The following is a 25,186-nucleotide window of genomic DNA, read 5'->3' as shown; positions in this document are numbered from 1 at the left end:
TGGAGGGCTTTAAGCAGGGAAGGGACCTGCTCAGACAAGGTCACGCTGGCTGATGCACAGAGGGCCATGGGGCGGGGGTCAAGGGCGGCCTCAGGGGCCAGGCGGGGAGACCGGCGGACATGGTGGAAGTGGGCGGCCTGCGGGCCTGTTTCACAGCAAGGTTCTCAGCAGCAGCCCTGCTGCCATTTGGGGCTGGATCATCCTTTGCTGTGAGGGCTGTCCTGTGTGTTGTAGAACGTTTAGTACCGTCCCTGGCCTTTGGCTTTTACCTACTAGACGCCAGTAGCTCCTCTCTCCAGCTGTGGCAACCAAAAATGTCTCAAGACATCGCCAAACATCTGCCCAGGGGGCAGAATTGCCCCTAGTAGCGAACCACGGCTTTAGGGTGGACCCAGCAGGTCTTGCTGGCGGACTGGATGTAAGTGGGCAGAGCTGGCCACAGGCTGGTACTGGACGCAGGACAATCGGAGAAGCCCCGGCCACCGCAAAGGGCGCTGCCCACCGCTTCAGGGCAGGGACAGAGGGGCAGAGGGACGGGAGCCTCCGCAGCCAGAGCGACACAGGCTCGGGTTCCCCCGCGTGTTACGCTTTCACTCTGTCTCTTTCAACAGCCGTTCGCTGCTCAGCGCCGGCGTGGGCACCCTCCCTCCCCCTCCCTCCCCCCCTCTCCATTCCCCCGCGCAGAGCGGGCCGGGCGGGGCGGGGGTGCGGCTGAGCCCGGGGTGCCGCAGGCTCGTCAGTGCCCCTCAGTCTCCCGCCCTCGCGGCTCAGCCACCCCTTCTCCCGAGGACCCGAGTCCTGTTTACAGAACATCCCTCTTGTTGGGCACACGCCCCCCTCAGCCCTGCTCCTGGAGGCCGAGGTTGGCTCAGTGATGACCTTCCCACCGCGGACCCCCGATCGGCTGGCACGCGGCCCCGTTTCTCAAAAAGGACGGAAGGAGAGAAGAAGCCGTGCTCGCGCTGCAGCCCCGGCCCGGCTTGGTCTTGGGGGCCTCGCGCCGGGGCCCCCGCCGGGTCGTGAGAGCTGGCGTCCATCGCGGGAGGCGCTCCACACGGACCCTCGGCCCGACGGGGCCAGGCCGTCACAAGCAGCGCCTTTTGCGCGCGAGGAAACTGAGGCCCCCGGAGACACAAACAAACCGGCCCCGATCGAGCAGCTACCACTGGGGGGAGGCCAGCAGGAGGGCTGCAGAGCTTCGCTCTCAACCTCCCCCTGGGCTGCCTCTCGGGGGGTGGGAGATGCAGGGTGAAGCAGGGGAGAAGCTCACGGGCGTGGATGCACCAGAGGAGGTGGCCACGGGCGCCAGGCCCACGTGAGGACGGGGCACGAGGGGGATGGGGAGGAGCCACGAGGGGGAGGGGAGGAGCCACGAGGGGGAGGAGAGGAGCCACGGGAGGACGAGGAGGAGCCATGGGGGAGGGGAGGGGCCACGAGGGAGGAGAGGAGCCACGGGGGCCAGGCCCACGCAAGGATGGGGCACGAGAGGGATGGGGAGGGGGCACGAGGGGGAGGGGAGGAGCCACGAGGGGAAGGGAGGAGCCACGGGGGAGGGGGAAGAGCCACAGGGGACGGGGAGGAGCCACGAGGGGGACGGAGAGGAGCCACGGGGGCCACGTCAAGCTGAGCGACCCTCCGAGTTGGCTCAGCCGTGAGCTGCCAGCCCAGCCAGGGCCCCACCTGGGTCGTAGGTACCAGGTGTGTGTGTCTAGGGGGCCGGGGACAGGCTTCCCGGGCAGCCGGGAGCCACGATCTCGAGCTTAATGATGCATCAAGTCCTGACCTCCTGGTGTTCAGGCCGCCCCCTAGGCCCCCGTGGCGCCAGGAGGCCCTGCGCACCTGACCATGCTGGGCCGTGGGGTCGCCCCGCGGGGTGAGTCGCGGTGGGCCGAGCCGGGCCCTCGCTGTGGCCAGCTGCCGAGGGTGCTGCTCCGCTCCGTGCCGGACGCACGCGCTCCGTCCCGCATCGCAGTCAACGGGAAGGAGAGCCCGGGGCTGAGCCTGACGCACGGGAAATAAAACAGCACCTGGTGGGAGGAGGGCAGGCTGAAGAGCCATTCTAAGCCGCCCCTCACGTGGCCTTTTTGCCAGGCAGTGGGGGAGTAGCCATGAGCCGCACGTGCCTGTGCGAGCAACCAGCCCCGAGTGAAGCTCAGGGCCAGCCCGGGAGCCGGCGACCACTCGCCGCTCCCAGGGCCCTAAACGTGCTCCTTGCTGTTCTGCATCCAAACCGGCAGCGGGAAGATCCTGGCCTTTCGGGAGATGCAGGGGGACCACATTAGCTTGGGGACGGGACGTTAGCCCCGTGGACACTGGCACTTGGGTCTAGTGAGCGGGCTGGGGCAAGACCTTGAGGAAGGGACCACAGGGCAGAGCAGGTCGGGAGGGGGCGGGATCGGATGACCCCGAGAGCGTGCGTGGGGAGCAGCCCCCCAAAAGGTGAGCGGGCAAGCCGAGACGGCCGCGGCTTTCAGAAGCAGTGTTTTGTTTCGTTTTGTTTTCTTGGTCTTTAATTCTTTTTGAGGCTAATCTCCTCAAGAGTGTTGAGTTTTAAGACACCGGGTATTTTGGAAGGCTCCCTGGTTCACATGTGAAAATTTCCCCCCGTTCTTCACCCGTGAGGAAGTCCAGGGTGAAGGCTGCTGACCCTGAACGTGGGGGATCCTGAAGCTGAAGGCACTGTGCAGCCCACAGGAAGCGTGGGAAGTGTCTGCTCCTGGAGAAAAAGTCCCAAGATCTGAACTGAACTCCTTCTGCAGCCCTTCTTCCAGGGTGGGCCTCTGTCTTGCGACGACACCCTCACCAGCTGCTGCGTGTCCCGTGCAGTTCCGGGGTGCAGGGACCTGGCAGGCGGGGGCCACGCCAACCTTCCCGCCCGCGCTGTTCCCCAGCTGGCACAAGCCCTGGCCTCCGTAAATGAAAGACTAAATGACCTGCCACTATTTTTATCCCTGTTAACTGTGTGGGTTTCAATTCAAAGCAGGAAGTATTTTAGGAAATAAAGACAGTGACCCTAAATGGAGAGGCACACACGACACAGGTGAAAAGACAGGAGCGTCCACAGGGCGCACCCAGACTCAAATGCCACACCTGCCAGGTGAACACAATGAAAAATAACTGTGATGCCACAGAGGGATGCAAATGAGACCGAGGACACGAAGGAATGATCATTGTCTTTATTCATACACACTTGCTTCCAAACTACAGTTAATGTATCTAACAAAGCGTATCATGCAAACAAAGATTGGAGGTTATATGAATTAGAGCAATGCAGTAATTTGTACATCCATTTCACCTGCGATAAACCAAATGTGATCTGACAGCTGAATGGCCTCTACGCTTTGCCAGCAGGTGCTTGACAGAAGGGAAAACTGCAACTTCCATCTCTTCCTCTTCCTCCTCCATACAAATTTGGGGTCTGATATAGGATCCTTTTCAAGAATGCTTTAGACACGGCTTGTCCTTCAGCCCACCCTTCCCCCAAATTCATGTAGCAAAGCAGTGATTCCAAATGTTTCTGACCATATACAAAAGACATTCGAAAAGACCCTAATAGAAGAGATATGAGGTGAATTTTTAGACTCAAAAGGATAACAGCCTTCATGGATGATTTTGAATAGTCCACTAATCCCCTCAAGAAAAGAATCACACTTTTCCAGGAAGAGTATCAACAAGAATCTACCAACAATCACAGGAATAAATACTCCTAAAGTGAAGCAGAGAGGACAAAGACAGAGCTGCTTTATCAGAAAATGCAAAGCCACCTTTTGTCTTATTTTAGAAAACAAAGGTTCTTATAAAGTAGCCTTGACAAGTAGGGTCCCGTCCACTCACGAGAGATGATGCCAATGGGCACGTTTGCTGCTTCTTTCTTGGGGACGTCGGGGTAGTTCTGAGTCGCCCAGGGACCAAGTTCTCACAGGGCACTACTGAACTTTCACCATATACACAAGACCTGGGGGCCCGTGGGGACGGGAGACAGAGCTGAGGAGGCGCCTCCCACCCCCATGCCAAAAGGTGGTCGCAGAGCCTCGCAGAGCAAGGAAACGGGCCCCAGGGTCGCAGAGCCTCGCAGGGCAAGAAACAGGAAAGCTACCCTAGAGCTGCATCTGGAAAGGCGACAATAAAGCCATCTCTCCCGTGGTCCAAAAGTTTCTAGACTTAAGACAGTTGTCCCCAGTGTCTCATTAAAAACACGGAGGGCATCATTCTGTTAACATGTTCCACCTGGACTCCCAGCCAGTCATTGTCATGAGGACCCCATACCCCACTGGCTGGGAAAATCCTGCAGGGGGGCTGCAGGACGGGGGCGCTCTAGCCGACCCCAGCTGAGTCCTCCTACAGGCTCCACGTGATTGGAATCTTATGAAATTGTCAGTAGTTTTATTTAAAAAACTCACTTCTAAGGAAGAATTGAGTTAATCAAATTCTCTATAAAAAAGTACAAATAGCCCAGTATATTCAGATGTTCTGTTGGAATTAACAGATTAATTTCTTCCATAAGGTTTCAGAAAGGTCTTGGAACCTGTGGGCCTTAGTGGGGGTCATTTGAAGGCTGTTTGATGACAGAGCTAGACCTACACAGCTATTAACTGGCAGCCGATCACACAGGTCAGAGGCACTGGGGACCCAGTCATTCCACTCTGAACCCTCCCGACGGGCCTCTGACGTGACGGGATTAACAGAACTGCGGTCAACACCATTTCTACACGGCTGCCTCCACCCACGCGTAACTCAGGGAACCTTTCTCACAACAGAAATACACAGCATTCCCTAGATTTGCTGCATCAGCCCAGACGGGAAATGACAGAAATGTTGACAGTCAGTATATTTCATAAAATGTAACCCAAGTAACCCAAGGAAAAGGTTTTAGAAATATTTCCCAACACTCCCTGTCAAATTAGGGTGTGGTCACTAACAGCCAGAATGCCTTCTGCTTCTGTGGCTGTCAGGCCTTCGCTGTTCCCGTGGCCCTGAGAGTCTCCGTCTCTGGGTCCCTGCCCCGCGTCAGGCTCACGATCATGACTGTTTAGCGCTGCCCCTGCTGGGCTTAAAGAAGCAGGAAATGGTACAGGAAATAGGCGACTTCCTAAGCCCAAGGTGAGAAGATGGCTGTCAGATGGTGTTTCCTTTCTGAGGCTTTTGAAAACAAGACCCTCACTTCGTCCTCCCCTTCGGTACTGAGAAAACAAACGCAGCAAAACACTCAATTCCGCCTGCTCCGGGGAATCGGGGAGGTGGGGGGGACCTGCAGTGTTAAGTTTTCTGGCTCTGTCCCCGCTCCCCCCCGCCGACCCCCAGCTACAGGAAGTCACAGGGGAAAAGTGGGTGCAAACCCACCTGCCGGATGCTTCGGCCCCGCCCAGAGAACCGGGAGCCCCGTCAAGGGGGCAGGAAGGCTGCTGCTGGCGCTTGGGAGGTGCTCACGGAGGAGGACCAGCACCCGCATCCGACACCGCCCGACGGCCGGGCCTCCGGGAACTGCAGCTCCCGCCCCGGACGCCCGCGCCTCCCCTCCCTCCTGGCTTCCTCCTACCACAAGCGTCCGCCAGCCCTTCCGCACTCAAACCCGCTCTTCCCTGAACTCCCTGCCGACCACGGCTAAGGACCACGGCTCAGAGGGGCTCGACAGTCGTTCGCTGAATCGCATTAATCCGGGTCCTCAAGCTCTCCCAGCTGACCATCTCAGACCAAGTTTCTGGAGATCTCTTAACCCTCTGGCTTTCTCCCTAAATCCTAACAAGAAAGCCTAACCATCTCCGAAGACACGACAAGGCAGAGATTCTGCATGAACGTGAACAAAATAGTAGACATGATGAAGAGCCATTGCTCGGTTCCCGGGGTCTCCTATCGACCTTCTGAATCGTTCCAGCCTCGAGCGAACCCCCCCATTAACCTCTGCGGGCTGCACACCCCGGATTCTTCCTTCGAACCAAGCCCCTCGTGGGTCTGAACGAGATGCCAAGAGGAGGGCCGCCCGCCCACTGGCCGCAGCCTCGGAGGGACGTCCCGCCTCCCAGGGGAAGGTCACGGGACCAACCTGAACGGCCTTTGGCGTCACAGTGTCTGGCGTGGACCCAGCTCGCGCTGGATTCCCCTGCAGGCCTGGACCTCCACGGGTCCCGGCGACACAGGCCGTGCCCGGGGCTGGCCCTTCCCGGGTCCCTCAGTGACTTGGCCCTTCAGGGCCTCCTCGGTACCCCAGCCCCTTTGAAACGGCAGCCCCTTCCCTGCGGCTTTATTTTACGTGACCTCCACGAAGGGGGATAAAGCCACAGACCTTCATCGATCCGTTCTGCTAACGGTTACCAGCATGCCGCGTGCTTTCAGCAGCACCGTCTCGGCTTGCTCAGATTTTTTAAAAGCATTAGCTTCTATCTCCATTCGGGACACGGCAACGTACCAACATGCCCCATCACGGTAACACTTCGCGGGCACCGGAGTTTTTCCTGTTTTCCCCCCAAGTTTGTCGTCAAGCCTGCAGTCGCTCACGCAGCGTACAGGGCCCCCCAGACTCGGTATTTCCTTTAAAACTTTGCCACACACTCAGAAAGGATAAAAACCAGCTGGGATGTTTCCTAGAGAAAGATGAATAGTTTGGAAATGTGTGGGCTGTGTGAAGGGCCGCGTGACCTGCCCGGGGCTTAGCGCGAGCAGGCAGCGAGGGGCTCGGGAACACGTGGTTCAACCCCGTGGGCTCCTTTCTGGGACTTTGCTCACCTCCGGGGCTTCGCTGGGGACCTGTCGTCCTGCTGTTGCGCCCTTCCGGGGCAGGGGACCGGCTCTTCTGCTTCTTAGGCTCTTTCTGTACTTGGGTCCCTTTTCTAGCAGAGCAAACGAGGTGCACCTGGGGAAGGCGTGGCCCCCGCACGTGCACGGACCCATGGGTCCACAGCTCCGCAGCCGGGGCCCCCCTGGAGCCCTTCAGTCTACGGCCCGTAAAAGGTGGCAGAAGAATTTGCTCTTTTCCGGTCTAACCTGTTCCCTACCCCATCTCTTCCTCCAGTCAAGGGTTCCCAGGACGGCCGAGGCCTCTCATCCCTAAGACCCCTCAGCGGCCGTGTGGCAGCAGAAAATCAGGCAAAGAGCCAGAGAGTAAAAACGAGAAGACGCTTCGCTGAGACACGCTTCTGGGGAACAAGGGGGAAGAGAGCAGCCCCCTGTAAGGACTGACAACCGTGTCCCTTGTAAACGTTCTTTCTGCTGTTGCCGACCGGCTCCCCCGAGGACCCCGCGCTGTGATGCTGTGTCCCACGGAAGCGCTCCTTGCAGGACAGGGAAGGCCGCTTCTAGCAACGTCTGGGAGAGCCTCTGCAGCCTCCCCAGAGCGTCTGCCGACAGCTCCAGGGCCTGGCTGCGCCTCACCACGTCCGCACGTGCGGGCGCGGACGGCGGGGCGTGCCGGGGACGGTGAGACGGACAGCACGCTTCCGGGGCACCCACACACCGTGTCAGGAAGGGTATCCTCCCGTCCCTCCTGCCCCGAGTCTCCAACAGCAACAAGGCTGAAGGGAGGAACTAAGCGAACAAAGTGCAGCCCGGGGGCCGTGACGACACCACATCTGCACGAACGCACTAGGGGCACGGGAGCCGAACATGTCCTGCGACCACAGGAGGAAGCGGGATGAAGGCGACAGGACTCAGAGGCTAAGAGGGAGCCTCGCCTCGACAGTAACCTGCCCCCCCCCCCGACGAAACTTCTGTTTGCAGGTGGAAACAAATATTTTTATGTATATGTGTATGTAAGCCTAATTGATCATGCAAAGTAGCCATTCACCTTCGAAATTAGATCTACTGCAATAAAAAATCAGTACGCCCGACACAGTGCCAATGCAGGGTACGCACAGAGTCGGGGTGGGGAAGAGGAAGCACAGCGGCACAGAAGAAAGCTAACACTTAATCATGAAAGCAGACTAGAAACCAGAGCCTTCACAAATACAGCACAGTTGTGTCTTATAAAATTATTATAATACTCTTTGTACTTGATACGATTATATCAATAACATAGATTCACTTGTTATTAAGGTTTATTCTAAACATGCAAAATTCATTGCATGATGCCTTTGCAAAACATATTAAAATCCTTCTAGCAATAAAACCTCTTTGAGCTGACACGTATCCACGTTTCCTGTTCTACAGCTTCAGGTGTGTCATTCAACGTGAACCGGAAATGGGGGACCAAAACTGTATTGTTCATCCCAAGAGGATGTCGAGGGCTGGAGACGTGAGGGAAATCAATTCTAGGGGCTGAAGTTAGAGTCAACACTTGGATTAACTTACTGTACATCGTACTCTCATAAACACCGCAGCCTATGAAATAAATAAGTACAAAAGGGGTGGGAGGTGTACGCTTCGGCTTCTTAGGAAGTAGGCAGCGAAGTATCGGTGTGAGGGGGGTTGGCTAACAACACTTGTGAGCAGTGGCATGATCGCTCATGGCACCCAGGATCCAGAATAATCTCCCAGAGATTAAAATGAACGTCACACGCACACCGATCCACCCTTGATCTGAAATGATTTCACATGCTCATTTAGTGGAGTCCTTAGAAGATTTGGCCTCTTAAAAAGAAATGCAAGTATCAAGACAGTTATCAGCCAAGTAGGGTACAAGATGACAGATGCCCCCAACACTCATCTGAGGTTTTCTTCCTCTCTCTGTTTGAACTGGTAACCACTGGACCGTTACCGTGAGCGGGTTACGAGTGTCAGCATCTGGGGACAGTGAGCTTGCAGACGGGACTGGATTCCTCCCGGCCTCTTGGGCTCTAGGGACTGTGTCCATCGAGGCAGAGAACACAAGCAGCGGGTTTTCTGAAGCCCCAATCCCACCGCCCCCAGGTCCCGCCTTGCTCACTCTCTGGGCTCCCCGTTCTTTTACTCCAAAGATGTCTTGGGTGGAGATGTTTCCGGCCCCCTGGACTGGGGCGGGTTCCTTTGAACATGTCTGGTTGGGGGATCCGGATGGTGAAAATCAACAGAGCGTTTGGAAAACATGTCCAATTGTACCAAAAAAAAAAAAAGGGGGGGCCGAGTCTGTTTGCCTTCCAGGAAGGGTTACCCTACCGCCAGATGTGACCTCTACACAATTAAACTGGATGCTGTACATGACATCGTCTGCCGCCAAGGTGACGCTCTTGGTCGTGAGAGACTCTGAACAGCTGATCACGTGTGGACTAATAACCCTACGGTTTTCAGGCCTCCACCTGGAAGCAAGGCGGTGGCCTTCAAACTTTAGGGCTGAGGATCATTTCCCAGGGCTGGGGGCAGGGGCGGGGCTGGGGAGGCGCCTGCCCTCGACGCTGAGTTTCATACTGTGCTCTGTATGGTGGGGTGCACGAACTGGGGGTTGACATACGAGAACCCTTCAAAATCAGACTGGTCGATGTTGGCGATGACCAGCTGGTCGGGCGGCGTTAAGACGGGCTGCCCTCGCGTGAAGAACTTGTCAAAGTTCTCTGCTCCTTTGCCGCACTGCGGAGAGAAAAGAGAAAGGAGGAGAGGTCAGTAGCTATTACGGACCCAGGCAGCAGCTCTCTGGGCCGCTGCGGGGAGGAGCGTGGCCGGGGGCGTCGGGGCTGCCTAGGCGGGAGGAGTTCTGGAGGATTTGCAGGCCGACGGGATTCGCAAGCCAGGCGGACCGAACAATCAGAGAGAGCCACTCAGCTGTAAACCATCCGGCAGCCTCGGGGCGGACACCCCAGGCGGGAGGGCCGTGCTGCCGGGAAGGCGACAGCGACGATGGCCTCTTTTCTCTCTCGTCCCGTCACAGAGCCACGAGCACGAGGCCGCAGGCACGGGGCCAGCGGGCACACGTCCACGCTGAACGGCTGGGACGTGGGTGGAAATGAGGGCAGGGACCCCTGAACTGAGAGGCTGGGATACTGTCCCACGTCTGGTTCTTTGCAAACGTATCTGTAATACAGTAAAAGCTGTGTTATTCTTGTCTTCCAACTGGGAGGTTCTAGAATATCTCAGCCCCGAAATTAATCTTCAACCAGGAAGGGGTCGGCGTAGTGGCGAGGCTGGGCCATTCTTTCCTGGGCTTGGCGGTCTAGGTACGTCTGGTCAACCAGCAGACAGGTCGCCGTGGCACGCGTCGCCGGTGGCTTCGGTCTGGACGAGGTTTGTGCTGGTGCCCTGAGAAGGCAAAGTCTCCGTCCTGGACACTCATTCCTCCCCCCTGGGTCCACCAGGGCACCTCGTGAAGATGGGCTGCGGGCAGAGCTGCCCTGGCGGGGGGCGGTCTGGAAACCCGGCCGCTTAAGCAGCACTGCTTTGGGAGCCTGACCCCGAATACAAGGAAGGGGTGTCCCGTTCGCTTTCCCAGCCACCGGAAGGCTGTGGCATGTTGGGGTCCCAGGATCCCAGGTGACTCTGAGACAGAGTGCTGGGAGGTGTTCCGGTGACACAGTGACCCATCTCCTCCATCCCCGGCCGGTACTACGCGGCAGCGTGAAATGATCCTGAGCTAGCCGAAGGCGTCCTTGCACCTTTACCAGAGCACAGCTCTAGGTAGACTGCGAAGAGGGGTCCACCCCTTCTCCTCATCTGTAAAATGGGGAGAATAGCTGGGGCCCCCCTCCTGGGCTGCCACGAAGGTTGAACGTACAGTGTTACACACAGAGGCCAGCACGTGCGGGAGCACACGACACCTACTGCTGCTATGTTTGTAATGGCAGCTGAGTCTCGGGCTGCGCTTTCTCACCTCCTCTGTCACATCCCTTCCCCATCTTCTAGAAGCTCTCCTCGAGAATCTAGCTTCGTTATACTTTCCCCACCCTCTTATCAAATAACCTGTCTCGGTGGAAAGCACGCCATAAATTCAAGGTAAGGTCTTCCTAGCTGATGCCTTTCCTTTCTGGGGTGGTTTTTTTTTTTTTTCATTAATTAATTAATTAATTAAGTTTTGGCTGTGTTGGGTCTTCGTTTCTGTGCGAGGGCTTTCTCTAGTTGTGGCGAGCGGGGGCCACTCTTCATCGCGATGCGCGGGCCTCTCACTATCGCGGCCTCTCCTGTTGCGGAGCACAGGCTCCAGACGCGCAGGCTCAGTAGTTGTGGCTCACGGGCCTAGTCGCTCCACGGCATGTGGGATCTTCCCAGACCAGGGCTCGAACCCGTGTCCCCTGCATTGGCAGGCAGATTCTCAACCACTGCGCCACCAGGGAAGCCCTCTGGGGTGGTTTTTATTTTCGTAAGCGACCACCTGCTTTTTAACTGGAGGCAAGTTCAGAGCAGTGACTGCTGGGTGGGTACGAGGGGGAACGAGTGGGGGGATTGTCTGGGGCCCCTCCAGTCACTCTGCAGGGGTCACGCTGTCGGTCCCGCTCATCCCTCGGGTCCTGCCGCCTGCACGTGGGACGGTGGGGCTTTCCCTTCACACTCCGCCTTTCGAAGGAGCACAGAGGTCAGCAGAAGCAGGGCCTGCGGCCTGCACTCCCTACAGGCACAGGCCACCGTGAGGCAGTCAAGGGACTCTTCAAGGAAGAAGGGCACGATGTTTCTCCCCAAGAACTAAGCAAGGCTCTGCACTCGATACGTCAGTGAAACCAACTGACGTCCACGGAGCACCACACTCAGACCCCGCGGTGAAGATGACACCAGCGGAAGAAAGAGCCCTGCTTCGGAGACACCAGTGGTTCTCAACCAGGGAAGGTCTTGCCCCCGCCCCGCAGACATCTGGCAACGTCTGAGCTCCTTTTTGGTTGTCATGACTGGGATGGGTAACCACAAAGAGGCGGTGGCCCTGAGGTCCACAGGGCTGCGGCTGAGGAACCTGGAATATTCTGACTGCAAAGCAAGGCTCAGTGTGTCCCAAGGTCAGTGTGAGGGCAAAGGTGGAGGCGAAACAAGGAAACCAGGCAGAACAGCCAGATCTGAGGGCAGAGAACGGAGAAGCTGCAGAAGCTCAAGGCAGAAGTCCCGTACGCAAGTGTCACAGCCTCGGTGGACTTGGCTTTGAGTAGAACATCCTTCGGGACCCGAGTAATCAACACCCATTGCCTGGAAGGTTTCAAGCAAATCTACTGTGGGTGCTCCCAGCAGCTGGGACGTGTGCTTCCTCAAATAGAGGTTACTTCCTTCATTGATTCCTGATATTCACTAACTACGCAAAGATGAGCGAGAAGGAATTTCTGGGGAAAAAAATAAAAGGAGGTGAAGTCCCTAAGAGGAAGAGGAAGGCGAGCCATGGTGAAATCTCTCTCCGCTAGCTGGAGACCCATCCTTCCAGCTCCAGGTCCGTCCATCTGTCCTGTGAACAGATCACACAGCCTCTGTGCAACCACAAGGCTCAAAGGAAAGACTGACACTTTCCCCTGAGCCCCTTCTGCAGAGTACTCACAGATCACCTTCCAACGGGAATCTCTCAAAGCCAGGGCTTCACCGCCAAAGAAAAATAAAAAACAACGTAAACAGAGAGATCCCAAGGTCTCGGAAGGGGGACCACATGACCACCAACACGGAGGAGACTGGGGATGGGGATGACGCTTGAGGACATGAAGTTCTAAAGCCGCGTCCAGAGGCGGCTCCTCCTAAAGGGCAGCGCAGCTTGCGAAGCCCGGGATGGCGACGCACGGACGGAAATCCTCGGCGTGTAAGCTGCGGGCCGTGACCATGCTGCTGGCGGGGGCCGAGGGGGATGGCGGAGACCAGGTCAACCCAACCCCGAGCGGGCAGGCGGAGGCCAAGAATGAAAGCTCCGTGACTATGAGTGGGTCTCGGCAAGCCGTGCGGGGAAGGGTCTGGAAGAGCTGAAGGCGGGGTCTGAGGATGAGCTGAGATCCAAGGCTCAGAAGGATACTTTACCCCGAGGGAGATCCCACCGGACAGAAGACACTCCCCCCAAGGGGCGGGGGGACCTCGGCTGGTTTTACCACCGGTTTGGCTCGATGAGAATTAGCACTTGCTTTAAAAATGAGTGCTCCACAACTCAGCGAAGTCAGACCAGAAATAGACAGCCTCCTTTAGGTCAAACTGGAGAAGATCTTGAACTGCTTGTCTATCAAGACGTTTGTGCAAAAAATGCAACTGTCCCCATACCACCACCCACTGAACGGGATAATGAAACTCAGGGCCCTTTGGATCCCTGGGGAAAAGACAAACAACGGCTTTAACCAGCTATCGTCCTTTACAGTAGAGAAGAGTCTTCTGGCCACCTGTGAGCCGGTCTCACCGGGGCCATCAGCTGGCGGGGAATGGGCCTTGGGCGCCACCTTGGATCTGAGAGGCAGCCAGAAGAGGCCCGGGGACTGAATGGGGGGCGCGGGGGACAACAGGCAGGCTGGGGTGTCCATGGCCTCAGGGCTCTCGGCCACCTGAGGACACAGCAGGTGAAGGCAGCACTCGCTAGCTGTGAGCAGAACACCACGGCTGGTGTGTGCTGCCCCAGCTCCGAAGGCCACCCACACCTTTCGCCAACTGAAGCTGCCAGGACGCCCGCGGGACGCGAGGTCCCCACGACTGGCTGGGACAAAGATCAGGGGTGGGGAGGGCGGAGGAAGTGGCCCAAGCACGGCTGGGCCAGCACGTGCGCCCAGACCGGGCGACCTCCGTGTTCGCGGTGGCGCACTTGACACCAGGGGAAGAGGGGCGGTACGGTGGGGCTGAAGCACCCGACCAGAGGCGGGAGCCCGGGTTGGCTCGGGCAGCGCACGTGCCTCTCTGTACAGACAGACGGGGACGCGAACACCCACCTCCCACGGCTGTTGTGAGGTCAGAGGGACGGCATGTGTGCGACCCTTTCTAGATGAGCAGGCCTCCTACAGACCTACGACGCCACACGCAGCGCACGTGCCCGGCGTGGAGACGGCCACTGATTACAGGCGGAGGACAAGTGTAACACTATTAACAGTCTATCTCCTGCCTCAGCTCTGGATTCAGGACTTCACTCCTCTGTTCTTTGGACGCTCCCACCCATTCGGTGAAATCATCGATGAGTAAAATGAATCCAGGAGAAATCGGGATGGCAGACGTGTGGCAAAGCCCCGGGCGGGATCTGGGATGCTCTGCTCCCCACCCAGAGCCCCGCGTGGCGCACGGCCGGTCGGCTCACAGCCTCCGCATTTTTGCGGGGCGCCGTGGGGAAGGGACGGAGCCTGAGCCGGGCTGTGGGCCTCCGGCTGTGACGCTTACCTGGCAGAGGCCACCGAGAGTGCACCACACATGTGCTGGCCTCAAGCCCGTCCCGTACACCTTGCTGTCTCGGTGACGTAGAAATTAACCTCATGGTCACCGGCGTGGGACTTAGGGTGAGTGTGAGTAGCTCGAACACGCTGCTGTTAGAGCAGAACTCCAGACCGAACCCGGGGGAGCACGAAGGGTGCAGAACGAAGCCAGAGTAAAGGTGCGCAGCGCAACGAAGGAGAGAGGAAGCTTCTCAGGGTGGGGGCTGTCCCCGCGTCCCGAGCCCCGGGCTGGGGAGCTGACCTCGGCCCCGCGCCGTGGCCCCCGTGGAGGGTGGCGAGCACACGACCCGCGATGGGCTCGGCTCCCGGACCCTTCATGGCGTTAAACCCGCGGCAGAAAGGAGCGGGCGCCTCCTGGGAGGTCACGTCCACACCACGGAGCCGTCCAGAGAGCGGGCTGGGCCGCCGGGCAGCAGCCGGGGGTCTGCCCTTCCTAAGATCAGCATGCTGGGCGGGGGACCTCCGTGCACGGCCAACACAAGCAGGCGCACACGCCAAGGGTTAGGAAGAAGTGAGGTTAGTTTGCGCATTGCGTCACCCAGTGTTCTGGAGATGTGCTCACCGAAGGCCTGGACGCCCACTGAAGCCAGTGCATTTTGGTGCAGAAAGTCTGGAGAAGGAGAATGGGCAGAGGAGAGGATGTGGAAAACAGTCAGTGCCCGGCCTGGGGACAAAAAGGAAAGGAGCGGCCCCCACGCAAAGGAGGCCACACGCCCACGTGAGCAACGCAGGGACAAAGTGTATAGATTCACGCACGCGTACAGCTTTCTGGAAGGTTACAGAAACGTCAGGTGAGCCGCGGGAGTGGTCCCTGGGGAGAGGGAGATCCCGCTTTTTCATTTTATATCCTTCTCTACTGCTTAACCGTCTCTTTCACCGCAAGGAGATTGTATTTTAACAATAACTTTTTAAAAAGGGACTGGGGCCTCTTTCACCTCCTGCCAGCATCCCCTGGAGACAGGCCCTATTTTCTCAGACAAAATTAAACAGGGCTCCCCGCACCTGCCGCCTCAGCGCCTCTCAGGAAAGGCCACTTCTGGCCTGGCGGCGGCTGTGAAGACAGACACACTGAACGGTTAGGTTCGTGCAGGTGAGAGCCCCGTGTGTCTGAGGGCAGAGGCTCTGGCCTGCCGTGGCCTGTATCCTCTGGAATGAGGACACACACACCGCCTGGTCTTTCTTCACACGCACGGGCAGCTCCAGGGCGTTCAAGGCCGCCTTTCCAAGAGAGGCTGTTGTCTTGCCCAGCATCACGGGGCCTTCACTCCGGACCATGGGTACCGGACTGGTCCCTTCCCTCGGCCTGAGGCCCGCAGGGGCTGCATTCTCCGTGACTCCCTGCCGGCAGCTCCCTGAGCCTTGCGAGAGCGCCACTTATTCATATTGATAATTATTTAAAAGTCTCATTTCTTCCCATTTCTCTCTCAAGCAGAAGAGCATCTGGGAGCATAATTACCAAGGAATAGGAAGACATCCTGCCTCTAATTAACCAAGGAGAAGGTGCTGTCTTAGGCGGGTTCCAAGGCTTAAATCCCACCTCAGCGCCTCACAAGATGGCAGGTTCTAGTCTCCCAGGGCTGGTCAGTGTCTGTATGTTGTCAGAGAAGCTCCCTGAGCCTTGAGAATCTTGATTTTAATTAGCATCACTGCTGCTGGTTCCACGGAAAGGTCCAGAGGATGAACCCCACCTGCCACCTGGGAGAGCTGATTAGATGTGGCCCGAGGCTGCTGTCCACTCCGGAGTCTTCTTCTCCTGTTACCTGGAGAGCTGCTACCCCGTATAAATAACTTCTCAGAGCAATTATCAAAAGAATACAGTGCCGTGGGAGGTCCTTAGTTGTAGGAAATACACATGGAATTATTTAGGTGTAAAGAGGCATTATTTAGGTGTACGTCTGCAACTTACTTTCAAATGGTTCAGAAAAGAAAATATGTACATGTGTGTCCTTGCCTATACGCCCTCACAGAGATGCAGAGGAAGAATGACACAGGGAACATGCTGAAATGTTAGCACTGAGGGAATGTGGGTGAAGGGGATGCAGCAATTCTTTATACTGCCTTTGCAACTCTTCCGCAAGTCTGAAATTAATAATTATTTCAAGATAAATAAAAAATATTAAAAAGAATACTGCATTAACCTTGATAATCAAACCATCATCAAACTATCTAAACAAACTAATGACCCTGTGAGAAAAAGGACTTTGAGGCCATCAGGAAAATGAATCTGACTGTGCATCTCGCCGCAGACCTGAGGCAAGTCCTTCTCTTCCTTTCTCTGTCTCTTTTTGATAAAATAACGACAGCAGTTACCCAAGAAAGCCCACCTGAGATAGACAGGCCTATTTCTAAAGTGCTCTGCTCACCCACCAATCCTGGATACATTTCTCAGTGTTCACTCTGTAGATTAATCTCTAATAACCATTTCGGTACAGTGGACGCTTCTGGCCGGCCTGTGAACGAGCTCTCCTGCTACTTGGTGCCAATGGATAGAATTCAAAAAGAGAAGCACCAATTAACTCTCTGCTTCCGATATTTGTGTAGACTGTTATTTCTCGTGGGTAGGCTGAATGGAGATGTGAAGGCTGTTCCTGGGCATTTTATTCACAGGAATAGTAAGTCAGGATAAACGCCTACAAAATTCAAAGTGACACTGGCTCAGGATCTCGGGCTCGCGTGTGCCTCTGAGGGCAGCCTGCAGGGACGAAGACGCAGGCCTTTTATGGTTTCAGGAAAAGCAAACAGAAAGAGCTTTCCTTCTTCAGGGAGTGCTCAGGAGGCTGGGCCATCGTCCTTTCGTGGTACCTCCTGCTTTACAGAGAGGCGAGTAAAGAGGAAGCTGGAAGCAGCTTGCTTTGTGCTTTTCCCCACAGGGACGAAGGGAAGCTGCGTAACTAACACTCTCCAGGAGAGCGTCACCGCACAGCTGTCTGGTTTTGCTTTGGCTTCGGTTTTTTCCAAAGAAACCAGCACGCGAGGATGGGCCCGCTTTCTAGCAAGTCATCTTCACCTTCACAGTCGCACACGGGACACGGATTCTCCCGCCGTGGGGGGCCGCAGGGCAGGCTCCCGACTCCCTCTTGGAGCTGGTGCACCCCTGAGCCTCCAGACTCGCCCCCCTCGGGGGGACGGCCACAGTCTCCCCCCCACCTGACACCATCACCCCTCTCCCCGCCCCCCTTCGCGTGTGGCCTTGAACAGAACCCGGGCCGCCGCTGCGCTGCAGACCCGCCCTTCATGTTGCCGTGGATGGAACGTTCTGCTGGAGCCTCTTCGAGGACCCAGTGCATCGCGCCACGCACTGGGACGGCGGAACCCCACGTTTTCCAGGCACTTTGGTGCAGCTTCAGGGAGACAGGAAGGTGAGCAAAGCCAGGGCACCGTGGGGGCCCCGACCCTCCAGGGAAGCGCTGGCTGCCCACTGATACGGTCGCTCAGCTCTCTGAGGGAAGTCAGTGACTCTGAAACAAGCTTTCATCGGAGGGTCCAAAACGAAAGTGGAAACTAAAACAAACATGAGACTCCCAAGCTTACAGGGCAAGCCTGATCTCCGGATAACTGCGGGCACCTCCTGCTGGCATTTACAATAACCAAGGCCTTGATTTCACGGGAGCCAGGGGCCGACAGTCCTTAATACGATAAATCTCAGGGAAACTGATTCTCCAGCACGTGCTACAAACGCATCGAGCAGACCTCACCGAGCCAGACACGTTAGCCAGCCGGGGCTATAAACGCTGCTCAGAGGAGAGCTGCTCTCAGAATCGCGTTCACTGCACACGTTGAGGAAGGGCCTCCGGCAGAAATATTTGCCTGACGGTTTTCTCAGCAGCGAAAGCCAGGCTGGTACCACTGCAACTCTCTCTAAATAACAACACTGCCCGTCAGAGAGTACGCAGCTCCGTGCTTTATCTAGAAACTCTTTTGACTTTGTAATTGGCTCTGGGTGAGGGAACTCCACTTTCCCCCGAGAAAGCCGGGAACCCCCCTCGCGGAGTAACTCAGAGGCCGTCGGGTCTCCTCTGCTGCCGCCATGTCAAGCCCCGCGCGTCTGGCAGCCTCGACGGCAGCGTGCCTTACGCTGCTTCCTGCAGGCGGAAACGGCCACCGCTACTCCTGGCACGCGGTCTCCCCGCCCCAGCGCAGCGCCCGGGAGACCGCTGAGGTGCCCCTTCCCCTGAGATAAGGGCCTCACGCTGCGGCCGTGCGGGGGGCTTGCTGTGGGGATGAGCCCTCCAGGGACCAGAGCCCCCCAACCTGTCCCCATGCCCTTGACGCTCTTCTGCTTCGGGACAAGAAGTCTGCTGCTTGTTCCTGTGGCCGCTCGCACCCACCGTGGTTTCCGCTTCCCGCCTCTCCCATCCCGTCCTTCTGCACTTTTTCCCAGCTTCTTCCTTTTCTGTGTCCAGACTCCCCGGCACAACGTGGGTTTCTGCCTGGGCCGTCTCACCGCGAGTAGATGAGCTCTCACCGGACAGGCCCGTCACACGAATCCGTCCGTTTTAGGGCCTCGGTCCATGACTTCCACGTCTGTTTGTGAGTTCGGGGGCTGTTTCTTCACAGCCAGAGGCAGTTTATTCTTTTTTTTAAATTTAACCAGCACTCAGTTAAGCAATGACCAGACAGCAGCAGCGTTCCAGGAATAAATAAATACACTCCCGGCCCCCGACCCGGCTCCCGGCTCAACTGCCTGCCACGGGTTGTGACCACGCGTCCAGTGAGTTCCGTGGCCCACGGGGAACAGTGCATTCTTGGCTGTCAGAGCCAAGGGCCCTCTGGCTTCCCCCCATCTGAGTTCAGGGCCACCGTAGCCATAGGTGGGAAGCTATGCGAAGACACAACTTCTTCTGCCAGTGAGGTGGGAATAAACAGAAAAGGAAGATGGATGTATCACGGCTGACTTCGCCGCACGGAGTCTCCTTCTGGAACGTGACTGGCAAGTAGCTGCGCTTTGCTCGACAGGCAGAGCAGGGTCAGCGTGCGTCTCTAGGTTGTTCCTGTACAGAAACTAAGCTGTGTGTAGGCTGCTACTGTATACCTTTCACACTTAACTTAAGAAGGCTAAAGAGATATGAAAGGGAAGAAAGAAAGTCCCTGACAATATTCCTCTGAGACCGCCAGCAGCGCCATTTATCACTGTCTTCATCTTCCTCCCTCTTAAAACCAGGTTTCGTAACCTGGAGGGCTGGCATCCTCTCCTAGGAGAGCCTCCTGACTCAGTGCCCAGAACTGGCTGCAGAGAAGACGGCGCAGTGGAGACATAAAGGGCCCTCCTTGAAACGCCAACTCAGGAGGAATTCAACTGACCCGATTAATTTTAGGTTTTCTTCAGTTTGTGCTAAAAGTATCTTGGAAAAATAAAATCCGTGGGCTCGCCACCAGCAGTTTTATTCTTGGAGGAGAGGCCACATGAGCATATTGGATGAGAAAGTTGCTGCTCTAAGAATAAAGCCATGAGTCGCCCAGGCCGGTACCCTAACGCCCCGGGAGGGTCCCCTTGGCCAGCTCACGGGGCACCTGTCAGACGAGACAGATTTGGGCCGAGTCACCATGGGGGATGCTTCTGAAGCCGACTGTGGTACAAAGCTGCCACCCGGTGCTCCCGGGAGCCCAGCCCATCCTGGCCGAGACGCGGCGGGGCCGGAAGGCATGGATCCACCTGGCCCTCAGAAACGGGGTGCGGGGCAAAGCGGGACTTCCTGGGAGGCACGGCAGGGCCACAGGTGGGGTGAGCGAGGGGGCAGACGTCTTTCAGACTCTCGGTTTATCTCCAGAGGCATAAACGTGAAGACGAGCCACTGTGCAATGGGGAAAGGATCCCGGGCCACAACACCGAAGTCTGCACCCTGGTTCCACCACCCACCGGCTGTGTGTCCTCCAGCAAGTGACTCAGCCTCTCTGTGCAGCAGGGTTCTCAACTGTAAACTGGGGACAACTGTAGCCCCCTCACAGGGTTGCTGTGAAGGCTAAATGAATGAACTTGTAAAGCACTGAGAGCAGGGAGGGCCTGGGGCGTAGTGTTTGCCAAATAAATTCAAAAAAACCCACACCCAAACAAATGGGAGTCTCCAGGGAGTCAGGCAGGATGCGTCTGAACAAAGGCAGCAGTGCCAGCGATGACAGCGGGCACACAGCCCTCGCGGCAGGGCTGGCCGGCGTAGGAACCGCGCCCGGGCCGCCGGGGGCCAGCTGAGACCCGGTTAGGCTGCAGGGCTCCCGTCGGGCGAGGCCACGCCAGGAGAGCCGCAGCGGACGGGGGTCCTGCCGAGGACTCAGCGCAAGGACGACAACCACGCGGGGCGCACGAGGCCCGGGCTCCGAGGCCGACCTGCCCGGGTCCTTGCGTCGCCCGGGGGACCCTGCTGCCTTCTGGGGGGCGCGGGTGCCACGGGCTGCCCTGACGCTCAAGGTCAGCTCAGACCTCGCGAGCGAGAGCCAGGCTGGGGCCCGCAGAGGCCGGCGGCCAGCAGCCCCCTCTCTGCCGACAAACCCCCCGGGATCCGGGGAAACAGGGCTCAGGGAGCGGCCGCGGCCCCGACTCACCACTTTGGGCTTGAAGGGCGGCTGGATCTCCCTGTTCTCCAGCTTCTCCCAGTCGATCCTCCGGAAGAAGGTGTGTTCCCGCACGTCCCGCTCTCCCTCGGGCCCGCAGCCCAGCCGCTTGCCGGGGTGTTTGGTCATCAGCTAGAAAGTGGGAGGGGAGAGAGCTCTCACGCAGAGCTCGGTAACCTGGCGCCCATGGCTGACAGGCCTGGACCGTACAGCTGCGTCCGCTGACCGCAGACAGAGGCGCTCTCACCAAAAAAAATGGTGATGTGAGGTGACGGAGGTGTTAACTCAGCTGTGGGAGTCCTTTAACACTGTACACATACATCAAATCATCACAGTGTGTGCTTTAAATATGTTACCATTTTATTTGTCAATTACACCTCAATAAAGCTGAAAAAAAAGAGAAACAGAAAGACCCCCTCAAAAACCAGGGGAAAAAGGGAACGCCAGGCCCAGCGCCTGCCCTCTTGCTGCTCTGCCCCCAGCCCTGACGGCAGGGCTGCCCGGACCACGTCTCAGGATGCTCTGCGTGACGCTGACTCACACAGTGGGGACGCGTGGGGGCAGGTGGGGGCAGGTGGGGGCAGGTGGGGGCACGTGAGGATACGTGGGGGCACGTGAGGACACGGGCACGTGGGGACACGTGGGGCACGTGAGGACATGTGGGGGCACGTGGGGGCACGTGGGGGCACGTGGGGGCCTTTCTGCAGTGATTTTTGTGATGAGGAAACGGGGAAGCAATCTGGACCCACAGCCAAACACAAGAAGAATTTAAATAGCTGTTTTTATACACTGTTTTAGGAGCTGCCATTCTGTATGTGCATTAAGAACACATACATAAAAAGGCACGCTATCACTAAAAACCGTGTGTGCCAGAAGTGTCACATAGGATGCTATATAACAAGCAGCACGTGCCTATTTACTGCCCGGACCAAGATACTCTCAAAGACTGATGGTTCGGAAAAACCAATGCCGTCGCAAGAGAGGTGACGAGTTAATTGCACACCCAGTGGCATGGGCATGTGGTCCCCCCACCGTGTCTGTTAGAAGGGTCTGGATGGCATCTCTCTGACGGACCCGCTCGGTCCAAGGCCATCAGAGGAACCAAGTCTACCTACCCCTTTGCAGATGGAAACGGCCTCCTTGGACAAGGACTTCGGGTACGAGACGTTGTGCTCCATGATGGACTGAAACAGTTCGTCCTCATCCTCGCCGTCAAACGGAGGCTGTTCCGGAAAAGAGGGAGATGGGGGTGTCTAGGCTGAGTAACTCCTCACCTCACCGTGGTGCCTGCACACCCAACTCGGCACCGGGAAACAGCGCGGGCTTCTCCCGCACGCACGCGGCAGGCTGCAGACTTAGCTTGATTACCTCGCGGGCTGTCTTCAATTAGGTTGGCGGTCGGGTGTGCTTTTCACTTTCTCCTCTGTCCCTTGCCTTGCTCTGGGCGACCCCAAACAATCTCCAGGGAAAATGTTTTTGAGTAGTGTTTTTAAGGATTTGCAAATAAATTACAATTAACCCATTAATCTTGTAATTATGTGTTAAAAAATCTCACTACGATCAAGTGAGGTTACAGATAGCCTTGCGTTCAGAAGGTGCGGGAGGCTGGAGAAGGCGGATGCCTTTGGGTTCTGGACCTGGCGTGAAGGGGACGCAGAACACGGGCAAAGAGGGCTCCCCCCAGGCCCGGGAATCCACACCCGGGCCCTCCGCTCTGTCGGGGGCCTGCCGCCGGCACGGTGGCGGTGACGGGGGCTTAGCGTGCCCTGGGCGCCTCTCTGTCCTGGTGAAGGCAGGTCAAAGGTGGAGAGTTAGTCACATGCACCTTCCTCCCCAGCGGCTGAGCCTGGGGACCCAGGGGTGATGTGCAATGCAGTCCTCGAGTACAGGACCATTTTGGATGGCCTCCCTTCCCTCTTTCCCCCATCCTCGTGACCATTTTTAGATTTCTACAGATCTGGACTCACTGTTTCAAGCTAAGCTACCTGTTAACTAAAGACCTGGCTTGGTGTAAAAAATTTCTGAAAGGGAAGTGCTCTCCTTGGCGATATGTAATTTGTGGATTTTAAATAGGCAAGTGAGGGGTGATGGTTCACGCTTCCCAGAATGACTCTGGAATCACTTACTAGTCAGTGGTCATGGGGGCCCTGCCATGGTCATGTGCAGATCACTGATGTGGGGTAGGGGGGGAGTACCCAGGGACAATACCAGCTGAAGTTCTGGGATAAAGGACTCATTACCGAGTCACCAGGAATGAAGACCAAGCATAAATGACCCTGGAGGGAAGGCACATAAAGAGGAGAGGGCTGGGTGCTCTATGATGAATGCCCGGGACGCTCTGACAAGCAAGATGCTCATTAGAGGGCCGGGTAAACACTATTTATGCTCGAAAGTAATCATAGTTGTCAAGCAATCCAGGAACTGAAGAAAGACTCAGGCTGTTTTAGACTCAACGGTCCCCCTGCCTGCTGACAGTAAATAAACCAAATGAGAAGAAAATTGCAATAAACTATCTTCTTTTCCCTGCTCATCTTCAGCCCTCTGTGATTAAAGAGGATAAATTTAGACCTCAACCCCATCAACAAGTTGATAATTAATCTCCCTTTTCAATAATGACATCCATTCCCTGTAGCTTGGGGGGGGTGATCTGAGCAGAGCCTTCATTATCCTTTCTGGGCTGAGTCACGGCCCAGGAATATGTTTAAATTGGCATTGAAGAGTCAGCAGGACTAAGAAGGGGGTTCTGAAATGAAAACCCCGTGTTTGTGGCAGGCACAGTGGAGAGTTAGAGGAACAGCAGCTGGACCCGACACTGCATCCGAATGTGGGATGCTTTTCAAATGCCGTATTTAAAGAGTGTCACCGTTTCCAAGAGATGATGAAAACTTTAAGGGCTCACATCAGGCAGGCTCGGTGACTCCGAGAAGCTGGCGGGGAAATAACGAAAATGTGCCGAATGTTTTGGAGCCACTGGGTGTGGGAATCTTCAAGTCCAAGGCCTCAGGGACAGTCTGCAAATGAGGCAGGAATTCAACATGCACCCCAAAGGGGACGTCCCTGCAGGAGAGTGGTGTTTCCCAAGCTCTCCCTGGGGAAGGAAGTCCCCAGAGGCCTGGGGAGGGAGGATGGTGGGGCGGAGCTGGCTGCAGGCCCGTGTGCAGAAATCCTAGTCTCCCCGGGCCAATAAAGAGTCAGCCCCTCTTCTGTCCTGTGACGTGCGCCGGACCTGGATATGGATCCGGACCACTTCCACCCACCAACTGCCTGTGTGGGCCTATGCAAATGTGACTCTGAATGAAAGCAGGGCTTGTTTCCTGGACTCCAGAGTCAGAACGTTTGAGTGGGGTCTCGAGGGGAACTCAGCTTTCTGCGCCTTTGCGAACAGATAGCTCCCACGAGGGCAAACAATTCAGTCAAATTTTACTGTCAAAATGCCAAGGAGGGGCTTCCCTGGTGGCGCAGTGGTTGAGAATCTGCCTGCCAAGGCAGGGGACACGGGTTCGAGCCCTGGTCTGGGAAGATCCCACATGCCGCGGAGCGGCTAGGCCCGTGAGCCACAATTGCTGAGCCTGCGCGTCTGGAGCCTGTGCTCCGCAACAAGAGAGGCCGCGATAGTGAGAGGCCCGCGCACCGCGATGAAGAGTGGCCCCCACTTGCCGCAACTAGAGAAAGCCCTCACACAGAAACGAAGACCCAACACAGCCATAAATAAATAAGTAAATAAATAAAAATTTAAAAAAAAAAAAAAAATGCCAAGGAGGGGAAATTAACTTAAGGTGCAGGCGATCTGTGTTCTGCCAGCAGCTGTCTTGCTGACAACGGTTCTACGGAACTGGCTTTTCTGTGTTTGCACATGGAGGCATATAGCCTTAAGAAGATTGGTTCCTTGGGGGAAGAAACCTAAATAAATAATACACAAACCACTTTTTAAATATCAAGTCTCAACATCATTGAGAAATAAAGACCAAATATAGGTGGAACCTCTTATCTTTTAATACTTAAAAGACAACTTTAGTATCTATAGGATGTAAGACACAATGAAAGAGAGAAAGGAGAGACCACGGGGGTCTCCCAGCCCAGAGGGAAAGCCAATGGTCTCGCGATGGTCTCCATGGCCCGGGGCCTGGTGCCCTCTCTTCCTCTCTGATCTCAGCCCCCTACTCCGTCTCTAGCTCACTCCACTCCAGCCACGTGGGCGGCTTCCTCTCCGTTCCTTAAGTGTAAAGCTGCACACTCTCACCCCAGGGCCTTTGCACTGGCTGTTCCGTCTGTCTGGAATGCTCCTCCCCCCGGATGTGCACGTGGACCTCCTCTCACTTCCTTCTGGTCTTAACTTTATCTTCTATGTGAGGCCCTCCCTGGGATCCGAGCTAAAATTTCAACCCTCCCCCAACACTGTGTTCTTCTGCTTCGTTACTTTTCTTCTTAACTTATCACTATTACAGTCCTCCAACTGC

At 56.5% G+C, this 25,186-nt stretch overlaps 1 protein-coding gene across 3 annotated transcripts in view; it reads right to left on the bottom strand.

Moving 5' to 3' along the window:
- Positions 1 to 3,161: 3,161 nt before the first annotated feature.
- PRKCA (protein kinase C alpha) overlaps positions 3,162 to 25,186 on the bottom strand; it is a 361,713-nt gene continuing 339,688 nt past the window's right edge. For 2 of the 3 annotated variants that reach the window (XM_057535967.1, XM_057535969.1), the window contains 4 exons: positions 21,845 to 21,952; positions 20,721 to 20,861; positions 14,746 to 14,793; positions 3,162 to 9,471 (listed from right to left, as the gene is read on the bottom strand). In XM_057535967.1, the coding sequence (XP_057391950.1) occupies positions 9,307 to 9,471; positions 14,746 to 14,793; positions 20,721 to 20,861; positions 21,845 to 21,952 (462 nt within the window). In that variant the 3' untranslated portion in view covers positions 3,162 to 9,306. The remainder of the gene's footprint in view (positions 9,472 to 14,745; positions 14,794 to 20,720; positions 20,862 to 21,844; positions 21,953 to 25,186) is intronic. The other variant, XM_057535968.1, reaches the window with a different exon arrangement.

Source organism: Balaenoptera acutorostrata, chromosome 20 (assembly GCF_949987535.1).
Source record: "Balaenoptera acutorostrata chromosome 20, mBalAcu1.1, whole genome shotgun sequence".
Classification (NCBI taxonomy): domain Eukaryota; kingdom Metazoa; phylum Chordata; class Mammalia; order Artiodactyla; family Balaenopteridae; genus Balaenoptera; species Balaenoptera acutorostrata.
The sequence above is the reverse complement of the archived record's forward strand: the minus strand, read 5'-3'. Positions and strand labels throughout refer to the sequence as shown.